General features: G+C 40.8%; 1 protein-coding gene and 1 long non-coding RNA gene across 2 annotated transcripts; both read left to right on the top strand.

Moving 5' to 3' along the window:
- The first annotated feature begins 4773 nt into the window (after positions 1 to 4773).
- LOC100486158 lies at positions 4774 to 14974 on the top strand. The gene is made up of 5 exons (XM_031898260.1): positions 4774 to 4810; positions 9954 to 10334; positions 12415 to 12732; positions 14299 to 14658; positions 14937 to 14974. The coding sequence occupies exons 1-5, from the start codon at positions 4774 to 4776 to the stop codon at positions 14972 to 14974; spliced, it is 1134 nt and encodes a 377-aa protein (XP_031754120.1).
- A 32-nt stretch (positions 14975 to 15006) lies between these two features.
- LOC105946969 lies at positions 15007 to 21929 on the top strand. Its single transcript, XR_004221888.1, has 5 exons — positions 15007 to 15092; positions 16894 to 16915; positions 18588 to 18628; positions 19279 to 19325; positions 21134 to 21929. It is a non-coding gene; the product is annotated as an uncharacterized LOC105946969 (long non-coding RNA).
- The last annotated feature ends 442 nt before the right edge of the window (positions 21930 to 22371 follow it).

Genomic DNA, 22371 nt, shown 5'->3' with positions numbered 1-22371 from the left:
ACAGGGTTTCATATAAATGTATATAAAATGATATTTATTGAGAAAAAAAGAGCAAAATAAACATAGCAAGCCTCAATGTTTCAGTCCCGACTGGGACTTTTATCAGGAGGCAAAAACTGAAGCACCCAGTGCTTTTACATTTATATGAAACCCTGTGTGTGCTGGCATTACTCCTGCAATATTTTAGTTTATATGGCTATTACACCCAGGTTGTATTTTTTGTTAGTGGCGTGCACCATTATGATCTCTGTAGTGTATATATATATATATATATATATATATTATATTAATAATCACCCCTCTTACTAGGGTTATGGTTCTTTTGAGAAGCAGACAAATAACCCACACCAATAAGTGTATATATAAATGAATATATTGAATAGCAAATCAATTGATTGTTACAATTAAAGCATTATTTAAAACAAAAAATATATTTACATTATTTACATTTCCAGATTAACCCTTTCCCTGCCAAAGACGTATCCCCTACCTGCTGGCATAAAAAGGTGTTGAACGCCGAGCACGTAGGAGCTACATTTTCTTTACTTTGCGCTCGTTCTCTGCACTCGCTGCTTCATCCGAGTGCAGAGAATGATTGCAAAGTAAAGGACCACCTAGGGAACGAGCGGAGGGGGGTTACTAGTGGCCCCTGGGGCGTGATCGCCCAGGGGCCCCATAGAAAAAGTCGGGCACGTAGATTCTACGTGTCTGACTTTTTCTTCTCTCTCCCTTACTTCCTGCACTCCCCCATCAGCCCCCCCCGCTTCCTGTACCGGATACTCACATCTGCTGCTGTCCCGGCATCTCCTGTCTTCTCCTGCGATCTCCAGCGATCTGCAGCTCATCTGACCCCAAGTTAGTGCTACATACACACACAATCACACCTAATACACTAATACACACTTATACTCACACTTCACACATTCACAGCACTTACAGCACTCACACTTACTTGCACACTCACACACATGCACTCAAAACACATTTTGCCATGTGTACACACTCACACGCTTGTAATTTTGTAATATTTTTTTTATTGCATCGTTTTTATTCTAGCCTGAAAAAATTGTTTTATTGCCATTGCGTATAGCGTATTTGCTAACTGCACTGTGCAATACCTTTTTGTATTATTTTGGTGTTTTTATTACATTTTCTGTGATTTCGGTGCATTTTTAGTCATTTTATTGCATTTGTAGCCATTTTATTGCATTTTCAGTTATGCATAGTTGTTGTTCGCTTGACTTTGTCTGTAAAACTAATTTGCCCAAGCCAGAATACTCAAACTGTGATTCTGACTGCAGATATCACTAGGAAAAAACCCCATTGATTTTAGGTTTTTTTTTGTGATTTTAGTGATTTTATTGCATTTCATATTGTTCTTTGTTACTTGTCTTGCACATGGACATTTTGTCTGCTGTATTTCAATTCGGCTTCCTCTGTACCCCACTTAGTTTGGTAAATCTATGCATATTGGGCATCAAACTGTTCAGTAGATCCCTGGCGTTCATATTTAGGGTGTTTTATGTTGGTATGTTATGAAATGTGGGCTACATAATGAGGCAAAATGCAAGCTTTGTAACAATTTTCAGAAATGTTATAAAAACCATTCTGTTTAGCATAGCTTTGTAGTTTGGTAGTTTGCAGTAGAAAGATATATTTACCCATTTTTGTTTTGCCAGAATGTGTACTTTCAGAAAATGTATGGTTTTCTAGGGTCTCGGTACTGTTTTTTCTTATGGCACATAATACTCATACCGGGTTCAAAAACTGCACGAGCCGGAGCATCCTGCGTGAAAATTCATATGCACTATTTTCATTTGGGTGCCCCTATACTCCGCATAGTTTGGTAAATCTATGCATATCGGGTATCAAACTGTTCAGTAGACCTCCGGTGTTCCTATTTGGGGTGATTTTCCTTTGTATGCAAGAAATTGTGTGAGATAAATGCAGCAAATTGCAACATTTTTTGTAGATTTTCTGAAATGTCATAGAAACCACTAGCTTTAGGAAAGCTTTGCAGACTGGTACTTTGGTGTAGAAAGGACTCTTTACCCATGTTGGATTTGTCTGAACATGTACTTTCCAAAAATATATGGTTTTCAGGGGTCACCCTATATTTTTGCAGTTTCTATCCCACATAAAACTGCCATGTGTTTATGAATTAGGTAAAGGTAAGCCATGGAATTAGTGCACACAAGGTATATTTTGGGGTCTCTAAGTGCCATGTGCTTTGATAAACCTATGTACAGTGGGCATCAAAGTGTTCAGTAGACCTCTGGGGTTCATATTTAGGGTGTTTTATCTTGGTATCTAATCACCTATAGAAAATAAGATGCTGCATATTGGAAGTTTTGAGGTGATTTTTGGAAATGTAATAAGATCAGCAAACTTAGGAAAGCTTTGTGGCTTAGTACTTAAGAGAAAGACAGGGGAACCCATTTTAGATTTTGGGGGAATGTGTACTTTCCAAAAATATATGGCTTTCTGGGGTGAGTGTACTTTTTTGTAGCTTTATCCCACACAAAATGATGTAAATGTGTTGATTTTGCAGAAGCTGAAATGACAGAAATGCCGGATCATATGGGGTATGTTCACATTGGGGCCCCTACATGCCACATACTTAGGTAAACCTAAACATATTGGGCATCAAACTGTTCAGTGGACCCCTGGCGTTCAAATTTATGGTGTTTTATCTTGGTACCTAATGATACATGGGAGATAAGATGCTGTAAACTGGAAGCTTTGAGAGGATTTTTTGGAAATATCATCAAAATTGCAAACTTTAGGAAAGCTTTGCGACTTGGTACTTTGGAGTAGAAAGACATGGGTACCCATTTTAGATTGGGGGGATGTGTACTTTCCAAATATATATGGCTTTCTGGGGTGAGCGTACTTTTTGTGTAGTGTTGTCCCACACAAAATGATGTAAATGTGTTGATTTTGCAGAAGCTGAAATTACAGAAATGGTAGATCATATGGTGTATGTTCACATTGGGGCCCCTACATGCCACATACTTAGATAAAACTATACATATTGGGCATCAAACTGTTCAGTGGACCCCTGGCGTTCAAATTTAGGGTGTTTTATCTGGTTACTTTATGACCTGTAGGAGATAAGATACTATAGACAGGAAGCTTTGAAGCGATTTTTAAGAAATTTCCCAAATTTTGATAAAAACCAATAATTTTAGGAAAGCATTGCAACTTGGTAGTTTTTAGTAGACAGGCAGTTCTACCTATTCTGGATTCCACAGATTCTATTCTTTCTAAAAATGTATAATTTTCTGGGATAAACCTTCTGTTAGTGGAATTTTTGGTCTTGAAATCTAAAGTATGCAGCTTTCTGGAGCAGTGCTTTGGGAATTTGGTAGTGTACTGCTGGGAGTTTGTGACCTATACAAGTGAGAAATCTCCATAAAACTATATATATTTGGTATTGGCACGTTCAGGAGACACGGGACTTTCCAAATCAGTTGTAGTTTTGTGCATAAAATAATTTTTGTTTCTGGTGTATGTGTTTATATTATGGAAAATATTTTTTTTTTCATTTTTTAGTAATTTAGAAGCCTATATCTTGTTACAGAATTGGAATTACACAAAAATTCCACCACATTTTGAAAGCTTAGGTTGTCCTGAAAAAAACGATATATAGTTTTCCTGGGTAAACTAAAAGTCCCCCCTAGGAAAAGCCCCTAAAGTGAAACAGTGCAAAATGTTCAAAAACTGTCTGGCAGTAGAAGTTCCACTTTGTTCAAAACGGCTGGCAGTGAAAGGGTTAATCACAAAGTCTACATTATTATAGCTACTGACAAGCACAGAACATGGTGCTCTGGTTCATTTTCTCTAACCAGCTGATCATGGCTTCCCTCTGGTCTTCCCTCACATCCTGCCCCAGTCACTTCTGATGCAGTTCCAAGGTGCTTCCCGTATACTTACCCCAGGCAGCTGCTTGTATACTTACCCCAGTTTTTGTTGTTTGTTAAAGGTGGCCTAACACCATTGTCCCCAAATGAGCGGATCTGTCCACCAAGAGTACCACAATAGGAATAGGACCTGACAGAGTGAGGGCTGCATCAGTGATCGAATGTAGTCCCTGATATGATGGGAAAATCAAACCTGCCCGATCAACCGCTGGCCAATTTTAGGCCAGACATTGGCCAGCTAGGCCTGATAGGAAGACCTGAATCAGCAGCTAAAGTCTGCCCATGTATGGCCACCTTAATCCTTAATACAAAATATGCTTCTGCTGGGATGGAGACTGACCCGTTGGCACTGATGTTTTGTAAGGTTTTGTTTATGCCTTCCATATTAAACCATTGGTGCCCAAAATGATACTGAGATCTGCCAATAGGTCTGTAGCTGGTGCCACATCAGTTGAGCAGGAAACTGTAGCAGTAATAAAATCATTATTTGTATTTTCTAACACTGCTGCTATGTTTGTAGATGGTGACAATGACAATGGCTGCACAAGTCACTATGAAGCTGTTATCTCTGCACGGATCTTTTTAGTCACTCGCTAAACCTCATAACAAGCCTTTCTATGATTAGACACAAGCGGAAGTTGCCTGACCAGTCGCAATAAGTTCTGTGTAACCTCTCTCACCATTTCTGTCCCTTTTCTCAGCCGTCATTACTTTCACAATGGCACCGACTTCCCTTTTCTTTTTAAGTGATAATTAGGAAGTGGCATCACATTCAGTTACTTGGATTCAGGCAATGTTTATTCTGAGAGAGAGCGGAGAACTCCACCAGTCAGTCTTTATAAAGAGAAATATGATACTGAGGCTTCTTCTTCTCCTGTTCTTGCAAGGTAAGACCCCCCAGGCTTTAGCCTATTGGTACAAACATCGCCCTTTGCTTTGTGCTTGGGGTAACACAGCTTATTGCTCTATGGAACATTTACTGTAAGTGTTTCCTTCTCTTGCTCCCTATATCCGTACCTATTATGCCCTGCATGGGAGGCCAGGCTAGAACCAGTCCCACTGGGAGTTCTGTTGGATACTAATTAAAATCCAGACCCAGGTCTTGATTCAGATAAAGCAAAAAAAATTGATTTATTGAGGCAAATTAATTATTTTACTCCTAAAATAAATGCTCAGGGGAGTGAATGAGAAAGAGATTTCATATCTGATATGTGATCAAAGGGGAAGAATTAACCTTTCACTAGTTACAAAATATAATGTACAGAGCTTTAGTTGTGCCGAGGTATCGGTTTTGGTAGTAGGCACAACTATGCAGGGATATAGGGGGTCAATAATAGCTATATTGTGCGATGTTGTTAAGTAGGGCGATTGATACTTGGGCAGAGGTATACTTTGGGTAGTAGGCACTGTCTGGTAAAACTATAGTTGTAAATCAGCCTTGTGGCCAAAGCCTTAATTCGACTGCCTTTGGTTTGTTGAGGGGGGAGATGCGACAGCGTATCGGGTGATTTGGGCACTGTTTGAGAATGTGCAATTCATTACTAGTTATTATTATTATTATTAACATTTATTTATAAAGCGCCAACATATTCCACAGCGCTGTACAATAAGTGGGTTTCATACATTGGACATACAGAGTAACATATAAAGCAATCAATAACCGATACAAGAGGTGAAGAGGGCCCTGCCCAAAAGAGCTTACACTCTACAAGGAGAAAGGGTTGAGACACAAGGTGTGGGAATGGGCATGGCCAGAGTTGTGAGAGGTGGGGCACAGGGTGTTGTTAAACTAGATTAGGGTAAGCTTCTCTAAATAAATGTGTTTTTAGTGATCTCTTGTAGGCAGAGAGATTGGGAGAAAGTCTGATAGATTGGGGGAGCGAATTCCAGAGAAGGGGGGCAGCCCTTGCAAAGTCTTGAATGCGAATGTGCGAGGGGGGAATGAGAGAGGAGTTGGGGAGCAGGTCAGTAGGGAGTGTAACAAGCGGGTTGGATGGTACCTAGAGATAAGTTCAGAGATATAGGGTGGGGCAGAGTTATGGACTGCTTTAAATGTGAGAGTCATTAGTTTGAATTTTATCCTGGGTGGTAGGGGAAGCCAGTGCAGGGATTGGCAGAGCGGCACGGCAGGGATTGGCAGAGCGGCACGGCAGGGATTGGCAGAGTGGCATGGCAGAGGAGGAGCGTTTGGAGAGGCTGGCAGCAGTATTCATTATGGACTGGAGAGGGGACAGTCTTTGGAGGGGTAGGCCAATTAATAGGGAGTTACAGTAGTCCAGGCGAGATATTATAAGAGAGTGAATAAGAATTTTGGCAGCATCTTGGGAGCCAAATACCGGGTGTAGTGCCCATCGTTACCAGCTGCCGCTGAATACTGTGTGTAGTGCCTACAGTTTGTGTTGAGGTATCCTGTGGGATTAGAGGCAGACATAACTGTGAAGACTAAGACATATACTGTAGATGCACTTCCAATATTGATAATTGGCAGGATATGCGCCACCACCTTTTGGGAATCTAATGGGTAATGTAAGAGGTTTGGGCTATGTTGAAATATAGGCTATGGAGTAGTAAAGTGCTACTAAAAAAGGCTGCAGGGGGATATATGAGTATCTCGGAAAGGAACCTGATGGGAAGTAGGAAAATCTAAGCAATGACCACGAAGTCGTGCCGAGGTATGGGCTTGGGATATTGTATGTAATTATGAGTCCCTGCAGTGTTTAGAGCTGCCCTGAGGGCATCAGATAGATAAGTAGGTGCTTGTCTTATGGGAGCAGACACCTGCTCACAGCGTGGGTCATTTATTGTTAACTTGCGCTATATATCTACCCTAGTGCTGCCGCGTCCCCTTCTTTCATTTGAGGGGGAGGTGTGTGCTGTGTGGCTGTGGGGCCTCTCCGTGGGGTCCCCCTTTGTGGGCTTCTGTGCTGTCCGGAGTCACATTGGGGATTTCTGTTGGTTGGTTGGTAGTCTCCTAGCCCAGGAGGTGGGAATTTATTTACAGCGTAGGTCGGTGGTCCTAAGTTATTTATGTTGTATACTTACCTGCAATAGGGGATATTTCCTTCCTTTATCCAAATGAAAGCACAAACACTACCAAACTAATGGAAGGTTTTAATATAGTCAGTATTACGAAGCCATCTGGAGAGGGTCACTGACTGTATACCTACCCGAATTGATTGTGCCCCTGTTTGTTTATATCATATGTTAAGGGATTACACGCAATTGTATAATATTTGCTTGTTGTGGATTTTGAAAGTTGCCTTTGAGCACCAGTGCACATATTGTGTTGATATAGCTTTTGGAATTTACCATAGACGGTTGTGACACTTGAGCCTACAGGGGGATCGGGTCGGAGGCTTAGGGCCGCTTCCCACAGTCTTTTAGGGTAAACAAAGCAGTCACAGAAGTTGCTCTCTGACTGTAAAGGCAAATGCCTGCAGTTTATTTTGTTACAAAACTTCAGTAACAAACACAAAATAAAAAACAAGAAAATAAACCCTTTGCACCAGAGCGCTGGCTAAACACAGTTGGCAGCCTAACTACAGTTGGGGGGGCTTTTCCAACTCCAACTTAACAAAAGAAAACAAAACCAGGACAATTACAGATCAGTACCTTCCCCATGTAGCGCAGCTCCTGCTCCCTGTGTATTAGGGAAGAGAGAGCACCCCCTCCCCACACTGGAGTCTATTTAAAAGGCTGTCAAAAGGTCTGTATTAAAGGGCTGGGGTTGTGATTAATTATTCCATGTTCCAGGGTACCCACTATGCAACACCCTGGGATAAGCATATTGTCCATCCACAACTAACCCAGCCACTTTATTACACAGTTCACATTGAGTATCCATGTATAACCCTTATTTTTGAAATATAGAAAGCTCATTTCGGAGATGTTCCTGACAAGCCCTCGTATTAGCACCACGTTGTGCATAATTTCTTCTGTAAACATAACGGAGATCAAACAGGTGCATAAGGTTATTAATAAAAAGTGTTTGAGTTATAACCATATCCTCTTACAGTAGTTGCTCTCAACACTAAATTGAAACAAAAAGAGTTGCAATAGTAGACAACAACATCGCAACCATATTGGCAACCCAATAAGTAATTAATAAAGTTACTTTTGTATAACAAGTAACAACTTAGCCCTGTGCAGTAGCAGTAACGCTCACAGGTATTAAGGTTTTTGTATTTACCTTGTTTTATATTTCCTACTATTTTCTTTTCTTTTTCTTTGTTTTCAAATTGTTTTTAAACGTTTAAATAAAAGTTGTTTTTAAAGAATTGTTCGTAGGTGTGCCAATAAATTGTGTCTTTTGCCACTGAGCTAATTAAAATCCAGACCCAGGTCTTGTTTCAGATAAAGCACAGAAATTTGATTTATTGAAGCAAATGAATAATTTTACTCCTCAAATAAATGCACAGGGGAGAGGAGTGAATGAGAAAGATATTTCATATCTGATATGTAACCAAAGGGGAAGAACTAACCTTTCACTAGTAACAAAATATAAACCCATTAAATGTAAGTCTTCCCACTGTACCCCAGAAGGAGAAAAGATGCAGTGCAGTGACTGGCAGAACAAATAGTGCCCCGTTGCCGGTACTTAATCTCCCGTGCCAATGCTTGTGCCAGGGTCTGTTGTATTGGCTGCATGACTTGCACACCTCACTCATGGGTGTTTTTTGCTGTGTTTATATATTTATGTTGTTCATTGCTCGGTCGGAAAGAGTTTCACCATAGTGGGAGAATGGAGGGATCTGATCTTCCCCAGGATGGGTGGGAAGGCTTAAGGCTACTGTCACTAACCAGGCACCAAGATTCATATGGCTTGTTTGACTGATGTTCTGTAAAAATAAAAAAAGTTTATATTTTGTGCCCCTACTGATCCTGCCTAGTTTGGCCTTCTCTGTTACCCTTTTCTCAAGTTAGGGGTGTGCCATACTTTGCCTGCCCTATGCTGCCTGTGTGTGCCATACTCTGCCTGACCTATGCTGCCTGTGTGTGCCATACTCTGCCTGCCCTAGCCTGCCTGTGTTTGCCATACTCTGCCTGCTCTATGCTGCCTGTGTGTACTATACCCTCCCTGCCCTATGTTTCCTGTGTGTGCCATACTCTGCCTGCCCTACGCTGCTTGTGTGTGCCATACTCTGCCTGCCCTACGCTGCCTGTGTGCTATATTCTGCTTGCCCTATGCTGCCTGTGTGTGCCATACTCTGCCTGCCCTATGCTGCCTGTGTGTGCCATACTCTGCCTGCCCTATGCTGCCTGTGTGTGCCATACTCTGTCTGCCCTATGCTGCCTGTGTGTGCCATACTCTGCCTTCCCTATGCTGCCTGTGTGTGCCATACTCTGCCTTCCCTATGCTGCCTGTGTGTGCCATACTCTGCCTGCCCTACCCTGCCTGTGTGTGCCATACTCTGCCTTCCCTATGCTGCCTGTGTGTGCCATGCTCTGCCTTCCCTATGCTGCCTGTGTGTGCCATACTCTGCCTGCCCTATGCTGCCTGTGTGTGCCATACTCTGCCTGCCCTACCCTGCCTGTGTGTGCCATACTCTGCCTGCCCTATGCTGCCTGTGTGTGCCATACTCTGCCTGCCCTATTCTGCCTGTTTGTACCATACTCTGCCTGTGTGTGCAGGCAGTACATACAGTGACACAATGCTGGCAATGCTCCTACAGTCTGAGGGGTAAACAGGAGAATAATGTGGGTGATTACAGCCTGAGAGTGAGGTGTGAACAATACAGGGATTAAAAGGTGCAAACAGTACAGGGGACTACATTTTTAAACAATACAGGGGAATTAGGGGCCCTGTTAATCTCAGTACTGATACCATTTAAATTTACACAAAGGTAAATCATCAAAGCAGCCAGACAGGTGGGGGGCCACACAGAGGGGGGCCATGGGCCGTCAGTTGGACAGCCCTGTCCTAGAACACAACTTGCTTTGTACCTAATCTGTAATGCAACTCTATTAACTGCAGCGTATCTCTGTAGCCGCCATATTGATCTTGTATTTGTGTTTTGTGTTTCATTTCAGGAATTAGAAGAACTTCATCAGATCCTTACTGTGTCCATCAGATCAGAACCATCAGAGTGACTGGGGGAGGTTCAGTTACCATCCCCTGTACTTTCACTTATAACAGGAACACATATAGGGATGGGGAGTCAGAGTGGGGGGTCGGTACCAGGAGGTACTGTGCAGATTCTGACACTCGCTATGGTTTATTATCCATAAGTGAATACTCTGGGAGAATCTCCAGGCCGGACCCTCCCTATGGGAACAATTCAGCATCAATCACTATCCACAGGCTGCGCCCAACTGATGGGCCAGTGATCTGCTGCAGAGTACTGTTATCTGGAGAAGGTCTAACTACCTATCCCTTGTACAGTACATATGGGACCCTGCTGCTCTTTTCTGGTAATAATGTCACTTTTCTACTCAGTATATTGTAGTTAGTAGATAAGTTTATAAAGATGGCTTAGAATATTTCAGTATTTATACCTCTACCCCTGTGTATCTGATCTTTAGTGGAACTGTACCACCCGGGCACCTAGAAATGGTCTCACTTTCACCCCTTCAGGCCACGGGATTTTCCACATATGTGCCCACTTGTTGTCAAGTACATTCTCAATATTCTGTGCCCTTTCATTTAGGGGAATTTCCATGGGAAACTTTTCACCCAAGAGACCAGTTTGGAAATAAAAAGATAGATTGCTCTAAAATACAGTTTTTGCTATGGAAGAAAACACAGCTGAACATCAGAGCCCTGTACTTCCCTGTCAGTACCTAATGGGATAAACCAGAACCAGCTTCTGACCCCTCCTGTGGTCTTTTTTTGAAAACTGTAATAATAATATAAATACTGATTACCTAATACATAGTCATTTTTGTTGTTAAAGTGTAGGGAATGTGAAATAGTTCCCTTTCCCTACCTTACAGGAAGTCCCATGAGGGTGACTTATGCCCCAAAGGTGTATTATGGGTATTTTTATTGGTATTATGGGTAAGTAACCCCTTTTTGGCTAGAATAGTCAAAGTCCAGCTAGTGATAGGTTACAGCAGTGATCCCCAACCAGTGGATTGTGGGCAACATGTTGCTCCCCACCCCTTTTGATGTTGCTCCCAGTGGCCTCAAAGTAGGTGCCATTTTTACATTTCTGGCTTGGAGACAAGTTTTAGAAGCACAGAGACACAGTTTTACTCCAAGCAGAGCCTCCTGCAGACCAGCAGTCCCCATAGGGCTACCAAATAGCCAATCACAGCCCTTATTTGGCACCCTAAGAACCTTTTTCATGGTTGTGTGGCTCCCCAACACTTTTTACATCTGAGTGTGGCTCTCGCGTAAAAAAGGTTGGGGATCCCTGGGTTAGAGCATGGGGTACATTGGACTCTCTTTTAAAGAAAAAGTAACACTAACAATTTTTAAGTAAACAATCTATTCTACCCTGCTCCAATAATTGCCCTATCCTGCACGCTATTTATTATTTTGAATGCTTTATTAGAAAATACCTGCTAAAACTTGGCTTCCAGTCATTTGCAATAAGGCGATACGGTACAGGGAAGAATCCCCTATGTGACGATCGATTGATCCTAGCCCGACTCCTTCCTATACAGAAATCCTAATCCTAATTAGCATAAATTAGTATATGCTAATTAGCATTCGGAAGGTTTTAATGTTAGGGGGGGAATTTTTAACCCTTCACGATCCAATTAGCATATGCTAATTAGGATTTGGATTTGGGTTCACCCAAATCCATCAGGGGGGTCCAGTTGAACCCAAAATAGTGGGTTCGGTGCATCCATAAAAGGTACTCATGCAATGTGATCCCAAAATATTAAGCTAGTTGGCCCCAACTGAACAACTATATTAATTTTTAGAAATTCTATTTCTCATTCCTTAGCAGTCACCATCTTACCCAGGACATTGTCACTTCTTGGATCAGCTAAACTCTAATGTACATGTGCCCTAATCTCACATTTTGATAAATCTTTAAGAGTCCTATGCAATGCAAAGTCTACTGGAAGTTGCCAGGTATTATAATTGGCCTGTACATATATAAGCAGCCAATCAGCAAATGAGGGAATGGAACTGGCCAATGTACTAAAAGATAGGACACTGCCAAATAGAGTTACAAACGTTTGGGTGTTTAAACACAATCCAGTGCAGTTATACATATTGGCTTGAGCTGCTGTATTGTTTTCCTTAGAAATTATAGGTACATTTATATAAATAGAAAGTGGCAGCTACAGTATAAATGGTATATACAGTTAATGGTACAAGAGAAGGTATATTCTGTAGACAAAAAAGCAAAGACTTTAAACTTTATCTACTTTAAACTACTAGGGCTGCTACTCTTCTTATTAGTTAAAGAGATGGTCTCTGCCTGTATATGTCTATATACATTGAACAATGTCCTAATGCCCCCCCAATGTGTATTATAAAGAGAACATTGATAGTATTTGTTTCCCTATCCCTGCCCCACTTCTCTCTCTGTAGAACCTGCCCAGATCTCTGTGGAACAGTTGGATGTGATTCCTGCCCTCCCAGGAGAAACCATCACTATCCCCTGTTATGTACATTACCCTCCCGGTGCCAGTGAGAGAGGGCAGAGCGTTACCTGGAGAAAGGGGCGAGATGCATTCTGTAGTTATGATCAGACATTGGATACACGAGATGGAGCCGGTCGTTTCTCAGTGATGGATTCCCCTACTGATGTCTCCCTGAGCATTAACAGAGTCCGGAGAGAAGATTCAGGATATTACTGCTGCATTGTGGGAAAACACATTGAATCTGGCACTGAGCTGGTTATTGAAGGTAATACAATATCTGGGAGTTCTGGCCTACAGGAAACCATGGGGTTATGTAATAAAAGTTGCAAACATTTTTACAGGTTTATTCACCTATTGAAACCAATCAGGAGGCAAAAGTAAACACCATATTAGTTGTTATGGGTCACTGTACATGGGCATACTATTATTCTATAAATTACATATGGTGGGGATTCCATACTCATAGTGACAAACCAGAGACACCAACTACAGATATAATCTACATCTGCCTGCTGGAAGCCCCAAAGGTACAATCCCCCCCCCCCCACCCTAATGCAGGGCAGAATTTGGGCAGTAGGTTTCTCAAGTCTTGGTAAAGGGTCATTTTTTCACAAGGTGTTTAATTTTCCCCAGGAGTTACCCAGTTTTTCCCCCCTTCCAGACTCTGGTCATGCTAAAAGGGTTTTCCCCATGTGCATGTACATAGTCAGTGACACAGAAGGGGCCTCTCTGCATGCGTGGTGACATCATTTGGGATTCCCAATAGGCCACGCCCATACATTTTTGGTGACACACTTGGTCATGACACAGATCCCACAACCCATCAACATCAGGGAGTTTACTTCTCTGTGAAAGCAATAGAGCTAATTCACAAACACAAGTACAAGTGCATCTGAGCTGAGGTGAATGAAAGGTGGTGTTTGTATAGTTGTTATTCATGAGGTATTCATGAGGTACTTGCACCCAAAAATGCTCCTTAGACTCCCAGATTGTTAAACAGAGCACCCGTTCCTTCATTATGAAAATCATAAATCCAGGGTTCCCACAGCAAGTTGCGTCAATAAGTGCAACAGACTTGTATGTATTGAATGCAATTGCAGTAAACTCAGTGCTTCCTTTTGGCCGCTATGAGCCTGGAACTGTGGAAAATAAACTCTAAATTGTCTGTAAAAAATACAGGGATTTGTGTCAGTAATTGGACTTTGTTTACTGCAACTGTGGTAGTAATTGAATCCTAATGTTAAATACAATTTAAGTTGTGAGGGGTCATTGTGAGGGATTGGAGAAGCCACAAGAAGAAAGACCCAATCAGAGCACAGCTGATTACAGCAGAACCGGAGCTTGCAGGAAGGAGTAATGAAACAACATTTCTCGATGTTAAAGGTTCCAAAACTAGGGTTGCCACCTCTGTCAGCTAAAAAAGCTGGACAGGGGATGACATGATGAGGGGCTGTGATGTTGCTGTGTGAGGGTAGAGGTGGAGCCGCGACAAGTGGCAACCCTATCCAGAACAGTGCAGAAATGGAATGAGTTTTTTTCAAGGTGCCAAGCAGGTTTGGGGAGGCTTAGCCTCTAGCCTTATTGAAAATCTGCCTATGTGTACCACCCTCAGTAGGCAGGGCTTCATTCAGGCAGCCACTTCCATTCTGCCCAACATCTTTACACTGTTATGCTTTCCCTTTTCTTAAATTGTATTGTTTTCCTTTAATTTTACTTTTTTTTCAAAAATTAGAAAAACATGCCATGTACAATAGTTATTTTATGGGAAGCTTCCGATGATGTCACATTTAATAAGTTTTCTCTATTTCAACTGCTGCTTATTTCTTCTCAGATCCCAGCACCCAACCAGAATTGCAGGTCCATCAGTCCCATAATGCCGCAGTGCCAGAAGGAGGCTCAGTCACCCTCAGCTGCACATTTCATCCCACAGAGACACCATTGTGGGCCTGGATTTACTGGAGAGTGGGGAGCCCCTCAGGGGATTATGCCTATCACCCCAACAAACAAATGGTTCATTCCAGTTATAAGGGAAGAACAGAGCTCAGAGGGCCGGCACATCTCCATATAGAGGGGGTGCAGAGAAATGATTCAGCCACATATTATTGCATAGTGATCTTACAGTATTGTGTGGACCTTCCTGAACACAAATCAGTTACAAGCCATGGGCACGGGACTAGACTGGATGTGACAGGTGAGACAATATCAGTATATATACATATATAATGCTCTCATTTTTCCTTTCTTATGTATTTATTATAAAATGTTTGTGTAAGTATTATGTTCAAAGTACCACTCACCAAGGTGATAACAAAATATCTTTATTGTGTGGAGTTACAAATTATATGCAAAGTACAAACATACCCTTGACAGCTCACAGGAATACTCTGTACAATTAATGCATATAAATATAATGTTTGAGAATATAAAAGAACATATTTTACACTCTCTCTATCTCAAAATAATACACAGCTATCACTTGGTGCCCTCTATTTCAGTCTCTGTTTTGAATGGCATTTTCTTCTCACTTTACAACAGCCGACTACACAGATATTATTATTATTACTGTTACTGCTACCCTTATTGTGGTTCTCCTCTGTGGGATTCTGACCTTCCTGTGGTACAAAGGTGAGTTAATGTATCCTATCTGCATCTAAATGTATGTGTATATATTGTGTTCATTATTGTTAGCCTTCATAGCCCAAGTAAGGAACAGGTCACAACCAGTTTTGTGGTTTTGTCCCCTTTACCTTTCTGACCTTGGTTGAGCCGCAGTTGCAGATTTTCCCCTACTAAGTGCCCTGTGCAGGGGAAGAAATGCCTTAATTGTATTGCCATTATAGCGTTGTATTGCTAGGCACACAGATGTGCTTGTCTGGTACCTGAAAGTGTGAGGTGCTTGTCTTACCAGAAGAAAAATGTGGGGATAATGCAATTAAAGTATCAGGTGTGTGTGGGTGAAAGTTTAGTTACCCCTTATTCAGGCACCATCATAAAGTTTTAGACAGCTAAGTGTGGCCCTAATTTACTGTTGGGAGGGGAAGCTGTTTCCTTTTCCTGTGTTAGTGTAATTTCCTGGCAGTTCAGTATCTGGCCAGTAGATGTCATTGTTCTATTCTATAAAAGGGGAAGCCAACATGAGCTTAGCCTCTTTGGATCACACCTGTTGGATGGGAAGGATGGTGCTCAGAGCCTGGGGGGAGGTAGATCCAGTAGAAGAAGCTAATTTGAAGATAATTCTGTAATAGCTCACTCCAGGAGTGAGTGTTAAGGTAGACATACACGCACAGATATTATCATACAAAATCTTGTGTAGTACGATATTCGGTGCATGTATGGCGGCTCGACGAGGCGACCAATATTGCAAAAGGCTACAGATATCTGTCAACTCGTCAATTGGCCAGGTTAAAAGATTTTGATTGGGTGCCATTGAAGGCGCCCATGCAAAATCTACGTTCAGGGCTGAATCAGCAGAAGGAGGTAGAATTTCTATTGTTTCTACCTCCATATCTGATGATTCAGCACTGAACATCAGTGGAGGGTGGGAACAATCTTTCCTGCGACCAATGGTCACATGAAAGATCAAAATTGCTACGTGTATGGCCACCTGTAGGATAAGGGTAGCTAGTGGGCAGCCTGAAGCTCCAGCAAGGAGAATAGAAGGATTAGACGTCCTGGTTGTATGACCCACATAGTGGGGACTTAAGTCAAGACCTAGGGGTAGATGTGTCCCTGCCTAGTTTCCACATGGAGGACCTGTATTTGGGGTCAGACACTTATGGGTTAGACTCCACACATCTACATATTGACCCCTGATTGGTAAGGGCAAAAATAAATGTGTATTTTTTTGGTGGGGGGGAGTGGATATTCCTAAGGTGAAAGTGACACGATTTGAAGTGACTGGATATGAGGAGTGAAGGACAGGGCAGAATTGAGGATAACCCCAAAGCCTTAGGAGATGGGGTGATAATGGAGTGCTGTAGACACTCCTGGATGTTGTGGGCATTGGATGGGGAAATGAGAACCATTTCTGTCTTTGAAACATCCAGATAAAGAGAGCAGACAAGCAAGAGACCTGTGTTTTCCTGTAACCAAAATATTAAACCCTTAAGATGGAGACTTAGGAATATATTAAGAAACTTCTGCTTTACCAAAAAAGTAACAAAGGTCCCAAACAGAGATATTTCTGCTGCTTCTGCGCCCACACTGCCAGCCGCATTGGGCACAATTAGATAAAGGGCATAAGCACTTCCCAGCCTGTGCCTGTGCCCCAGTCCCTGCTTCCCCTTATTCATATATTTATAGAACTTCTGCTTTACTGGCGTCTGATTTTCACATTCCTTCATTAATAAGATAATGTACTGTATCTACTATAAAGCTATAAGTATGATATGGCCATAACTTATTATTTATTTCTCAATATCCCCAGGTTTCATTTGCAAAAAGGAAAGGTAAATGATTCTATTTATCTATCTATCTATCTATCTATCTATCTATCTGTCATCTACTGTATCATCTATCTATCTATCTATCTATCTATCTGTCTATCTGTCAACTATCTATCTCTTTATCTCTCTATCAACTATCTATCTGTAAGCTTATGGTAAATTAACTTCTTATAGTTACCATAAACCACACCATATATAACCCAGAATGAGACTTACTGTATTCCCTCAGGTGTGAGCCCTCGCTTGAGTTGGAGGCCAGGTGGTTGTGTTACTGTAACTCTCAATAAATGGGCGCCAGTGGTTCTTAACGTTGAACATGGACTGTTTATTTACACAGCCACTTGGGAGTAACTACAAGTGCAATATATGTAGGTAGTAGCATCTCACAGAACATACAGTACTTACGACAAATGGTCACAATGACTCTCTCCCCGCAGGGCACAATGGGTTACTCCCAGCTTTCAGGTTATGGCTTCCAGTGGAACCTGGGTGATGAATTATCTAACCCTAGGTCTGTACACTGGTAACCCTACTCTGGGATAATAATCCCTCTGCAAATCCTTGTCAGAGCCAAAAGCTGCTCACTAGCTATCCCTGTTTGTCTATCTAGTGTTATCTATTACAGGAGATGCCTGACCTGTCTGAGCCTCCCTATACCCAGGTTCCACCACAATCTCCCCACCTGCTTACTCAGGGGGAGAGCTTTCACCAAAAATGGCTTCCAGCCTTATGGCAGCTCAGCCTTTTATACTATATCACAGTGCCACCTTATCGCCAAACTGTGGAACTGCAAAAGATCATGCTATGACTCAGGAACAAGGGACCTACTTCCCTTTACACAGAGGACCCTTTATAGCTGTCCAAATAAATAGGGGCCTACCAGTGAGATAGGGCACAATTTATCAGTTCCCTAAATATCTCTCTATCAACTATCTATCTATCTATCTCTCTATCAACTATCTTTCTATCAACTATCTATCTATCAACTATCTTTCTATCAACTATCTCTCTAGATATCTCTATAAACTATCTTTCTATTATCTATCTATCAACTATCTTTCTATCAACGATCTATCTATCTATCTATCTATCTATCTATCTATCTATCTATCTATCTATCTATCTATCTATCTATCTATCTATCTATCTATCTATCTCTCTATTAACTATCTTTCTATCATCTATCTATCATCTATCTATCATCTATCTATCTATCTATCTATCTATCTATCTCTCTATCAACTATCTTTCTATCAACTATCTATCTATCAACTATCTTTCTATCAACTATCTCTCTATATATCTCTATAAACTATATTTCTATTATCTATCTATCAACTATCTTTCTATCAACGATCTATCTATCTATCTATCTATCTATCTATCTATCTCTCTATTAACTATCTTTCTATCATCTATCTATCATCTATCTATCTATCTATCTATCTATCTATCATCTATTTATCATCTATCTATCTATCTATCTATCTATAATGTCTCTATCAACTATCTTTCTATCATCTATCATCTATTTATCTATCTATCTATCATCTATCTATCTATAATAATCTATCTGTCAGTCTGTCTGTACAACTCTGTCCATCTCTCTATAAGACATGCAGCTAGCTACACTCGATTCCTTCTCTGTGTGAGATTAATGTCTTTATCTTTAAAGTCGTCTTGCCCATTTTCAAGAGAACAAACCAGAAGATACAGGTAAGAAATAAAAAAATGTTATATACTATATCAGTGCTATGGTTTATGGGATTTTTTTTTGTGTCCAGTCCTTTTCTTACCACATATATTGATGGCCTGTTACCCAGATACAGGCAAAGGAATCTGTCTCTACAGGCTGAGGCCAAAGTCATAAGGAGCTGGGGATGGGGGCACAAAGCCCATTGTAGTGTATCTCTCTGGGGCAATAGGCTCAAATCTCAATGTATCACTGGCCTTTCAGTAAAAAACAGACAATTACTTTCACTTTCCATTCAGCACTCACTTTCCCCCTCCCCTCTTCATTATCTAATTGTGTAGCCAGTACATGGGCATGGGCATCATTCTGGCACATACACAACATTTTGGGGTGATAAAAGCTTGTCTTAATAACAGTACCCACAAAATGGCAGCTCTCTGCTCCCTGTGATTGTGAATTCCAAGACTGGAGTTAACAAGATTTATATTATTTATATAGTGTAAGTGAAGTTTATTTTGCTTGACAAACACAATAGAAAAGAATTTGGAATTATTTCTTAGGGTGACAGGTCCCTTTAAAAGGGCCACGCCCTATATCTCTATGCTTGTTTCACTTTCAAAATCTTAAATCTTTAGCTTACATTTATATGGCTATTTGTTCACTTTATTTGCAGGCACCGTGATCTATGACAAAATAGAAGATATTAAGAAAAACGACCAGGTGAGAATCTCATTCTCTTTCCTTATAGGCTTCCCATTTCACTTTTTAAAACCGGATTGGAAAATGTAATGGGGCGGGACCATGATGTCACATGGATAGGTGGTGACACAGGGGGTGGGACATTTTTCCTGGTTGGTTATGAAACAGGAAAACTATTTCTATCATTGTAAACAAAAACTTTCCTATTTTATATAACCTTTAAAATACCCAGTAGAACAAGGTACTGCCCCATAACTGCTCTACAGAATTAAGGCTATTGGATAATGGAAGTACAGGTATGGGATCCATTATCTGGAGAAAGAAACTTTCAAATTATGGAAACGCCATCTCCCATACACTCCATTGTAAGCAAACAATTCTAATTTTTAAAAACTGATTCCCTTTTCTCTGTAATAATAAAACAGTACCTGTACTTGATCCCAACTAAGATATAATTACCCCTTCTTGGGGGCAGAACAGCCCTATTGGGTTTATTTAATGGTTAAATGATTCCCTTTTCTCTGTAATAATAAAACAGTACCTGTACTTGATCCCAACTAAGATATAATTACCCCTTATTGGGGGCAGAACAGTCCTATTGGGTTTATTTAATGGTTAAATGATTCCCTTTTCTCTGTAATAATAAAACAGTACCTGTACTTGATCCCAACTAAGATATAATTACCCCTTATTGGGGCAGAACAGCCCTATTGGGTTTATTTCATGGTTAAATGATTCCCTTTTCTCTGTAATAATAAAACAGTACCTGTACTTGATCCCAACTAAGATATAATTACCCCTTATTGGGGGCAGAACAGCCCTATTGGGTTTATTTAATGGTTAAATGATTCCCTTTTCTCTGTAATAATAAAACAGTACCTGTACTTGATCCCAACTAAGATATAATTACCCCTTATTGGGGCAGAACAGCCCTATTGGGTTTATTTCATGGTTAAATGATTCCCTTTTCTCTGTAATAATAAAACAGTACCTGTACTTGATCCCAACTAAGATATAATTACCCCTTATTGGGGGCAGAACAGCCCTATTGGGTTTATTTAATGGTTAAATGATTCCCTTTTCTCTGTAATAATAAAACAGTACCTGTACTTGATCCCAACTAAGATATAATTACCCCTTATTGGGGGCAGAACAGCCCTATTGGGTTTATTTAATGGTTAAATGATTCCCTTTTCTCTGTAATAATAAAACAGTACCTGTACTTGATCCCAACTAAGATAGAATTAATCCAGCTCATATGTAAAACCCTGCTTCATCTAAATAAACCATTTTCATATAAATATACTTTTTAGCAGTATGTGCCATTGGGTAATCCTAAATAGAAAACTGCCAATTTTAGTACTAAGCCCCGCCCCTTGGGATCATAGGAGTCACAGTGCACACAAACAAGCCAAGGCACACATACATGCTAGGCCCCATCAGCCAATGAATGGGCAGAGTTCTGCCTTTTGCTCCCACACTACTTCCTGTTACAGTTAGAGCTGCATCACTTCCTGTCAGCTGATCTCTGAGGGAGCACACAGCCCAGCACTAAATGGCGGCTCAAGGGAAAGGATGTAAAAGGGCAATATTTACTGATATATATATTCCAGTTTGGGGAGATTCTTTAATAGGCCACTTAACATAATATAAATCTGTTGGTTACGTATTCATACTGGGGGATAGTTTCCCATTAAGGCCCTTTTAGCAAAAACATGTTTATTATATAAATAAAACTTCCATTATGCATTTTCCTGTTGTGCAACAATTCCTTGTAGGCAGCATATTGCATTGAGTTACCCTTATTTATATTCTTGTCTTGCCTGTAGGACCCTCAAGGGGTTGTCTATGTCCAACTCAACTTGGAACCCTTGGAACAAGCAAAGTCACATGATCAGCTCAAGAAAGAACCAGAGATCTTATATGCCAGCGTTAATAAATGAAAGGAGAAATTAGCGGGAGAGAAAGGGATGAACTAGTAACTGTAATTGCACTAACTGTCTGCACCTTACTAGCCTGGAGCTTAGTGGCTACACAACAGCTTTTTCCTTGATCAAGAGACCAATAAAATATACCGGTTTCAGACCAAGGGTCCAGGTCGGCTGATTATTGGTCCAGTGGACTGAGTGTGCCTGAACCATATCAAAAAATTGGGCAGATGTCTATCAGGCAGTTTTGAATGAGGAGCACATCGACGCATTGAAGCATAGTCCGGCTGTAGGATTCAGTCAGCCCCATTTTGGCCCTGCACATTGGTGGCCAAATTATGCAAAGCTATCCTTGTTTTGCAGCTTTGACTAACTTACTGGTCACTTACCGGACCTTAAAATAGAATTTATTTAGCTTTTGAGAATGTGATTCACCACCATTAACCTCTGTATTAAAGATTTCCATTTTGCACCATGTATCAGACATAGCTTCCTTCAGTATATATATTAATCCTTGTATATAAATCCTCAGTATCCAGTTATTCAATAAAATATCTTTGGTTTTGGCTTACGCGGACTACCCCTGTGCCTTTATCAGCAATGCTGTTATGCCTTCAGCACTGTTTGTTGTTTTATTGCACCACCTAGTGGTTTCTCAATGCTTATATTATTATTTCAGCACTGTTTGTTGTTTTATTGCGCCACCTAGTGGTTTCTTAATGCTTATATTATTATTTCAGCATCGTTTGTTGTTTTATTGCGCCACCTAGTGGTTTCTTAATGCTTATTTTATGATTCCAGCACTGTTTGTTGTTTTATTGCGCCACCTAGTGGTTTCTTAATGCTTATATTATGATTTCAGCACTGTTTGTTGTTTTATTACGCCAGCTAGGGGTTTCTCAATGCTTATATTATTATTTCAGCAGTTTGTTGTTTTGCTGCGCCACCTAGTGGTTTCTTAATGCTTATATTATTATTTCAGCATCGTTTGTTGTTTTATTGCGCCACCTAGTGGTTTCTTAATGCTTATATTATGATTACAGCACTGTTTGTTGTTTTATTGCGCCACCTAGTGGTTTCTCAATGTTTATATTATGATTTCAGCACTGTTTGTTGTTTTATTGCGCCACCTAGTGGTT

Source organism: Xenopus tropicalis, chromosome 3 (genome assembly GCF_000004195.4).
Source record: "Xenopus tropicalis strain Nigerian chromosome 3, UCB_Xtro_10.0, whole genome shotgun sequence".
In the NCBI taxonomy this organism is placed as follows: Eukaryota; Metazoa; Chordata; class Amphibia; order Anura; family Pipidae; genus Xenopus; species Xenopus tropicalis.
The sequence above is the reverse complement of the archived record's forward strand: the minus strand, read 5'-3'. Positions and strand labels throughout refer to the sequence as shown.

Coding starts and splice junctions, on each gene's coding strand:
- LOC100486158 (XM_031898260.1), top strand. CDS start 4,774: ATGATACTGAGGCTTCTTCTTCTCCTGTTCTTGCAAG. Junction 12,733..14,298: donor CACTGAGCTGGTTATTGAAG/GTAATACAATAT, acceptor ATTTCTTCTCAG/ATCCCAGCACCCAACCAGAA. Junction 14,659..14,936: donor GACTAGACTGGATGTGACAG/GTGAGACAATAT, acceptor AATAATACACAG/CTATCACTTGGTGCCCTCTA.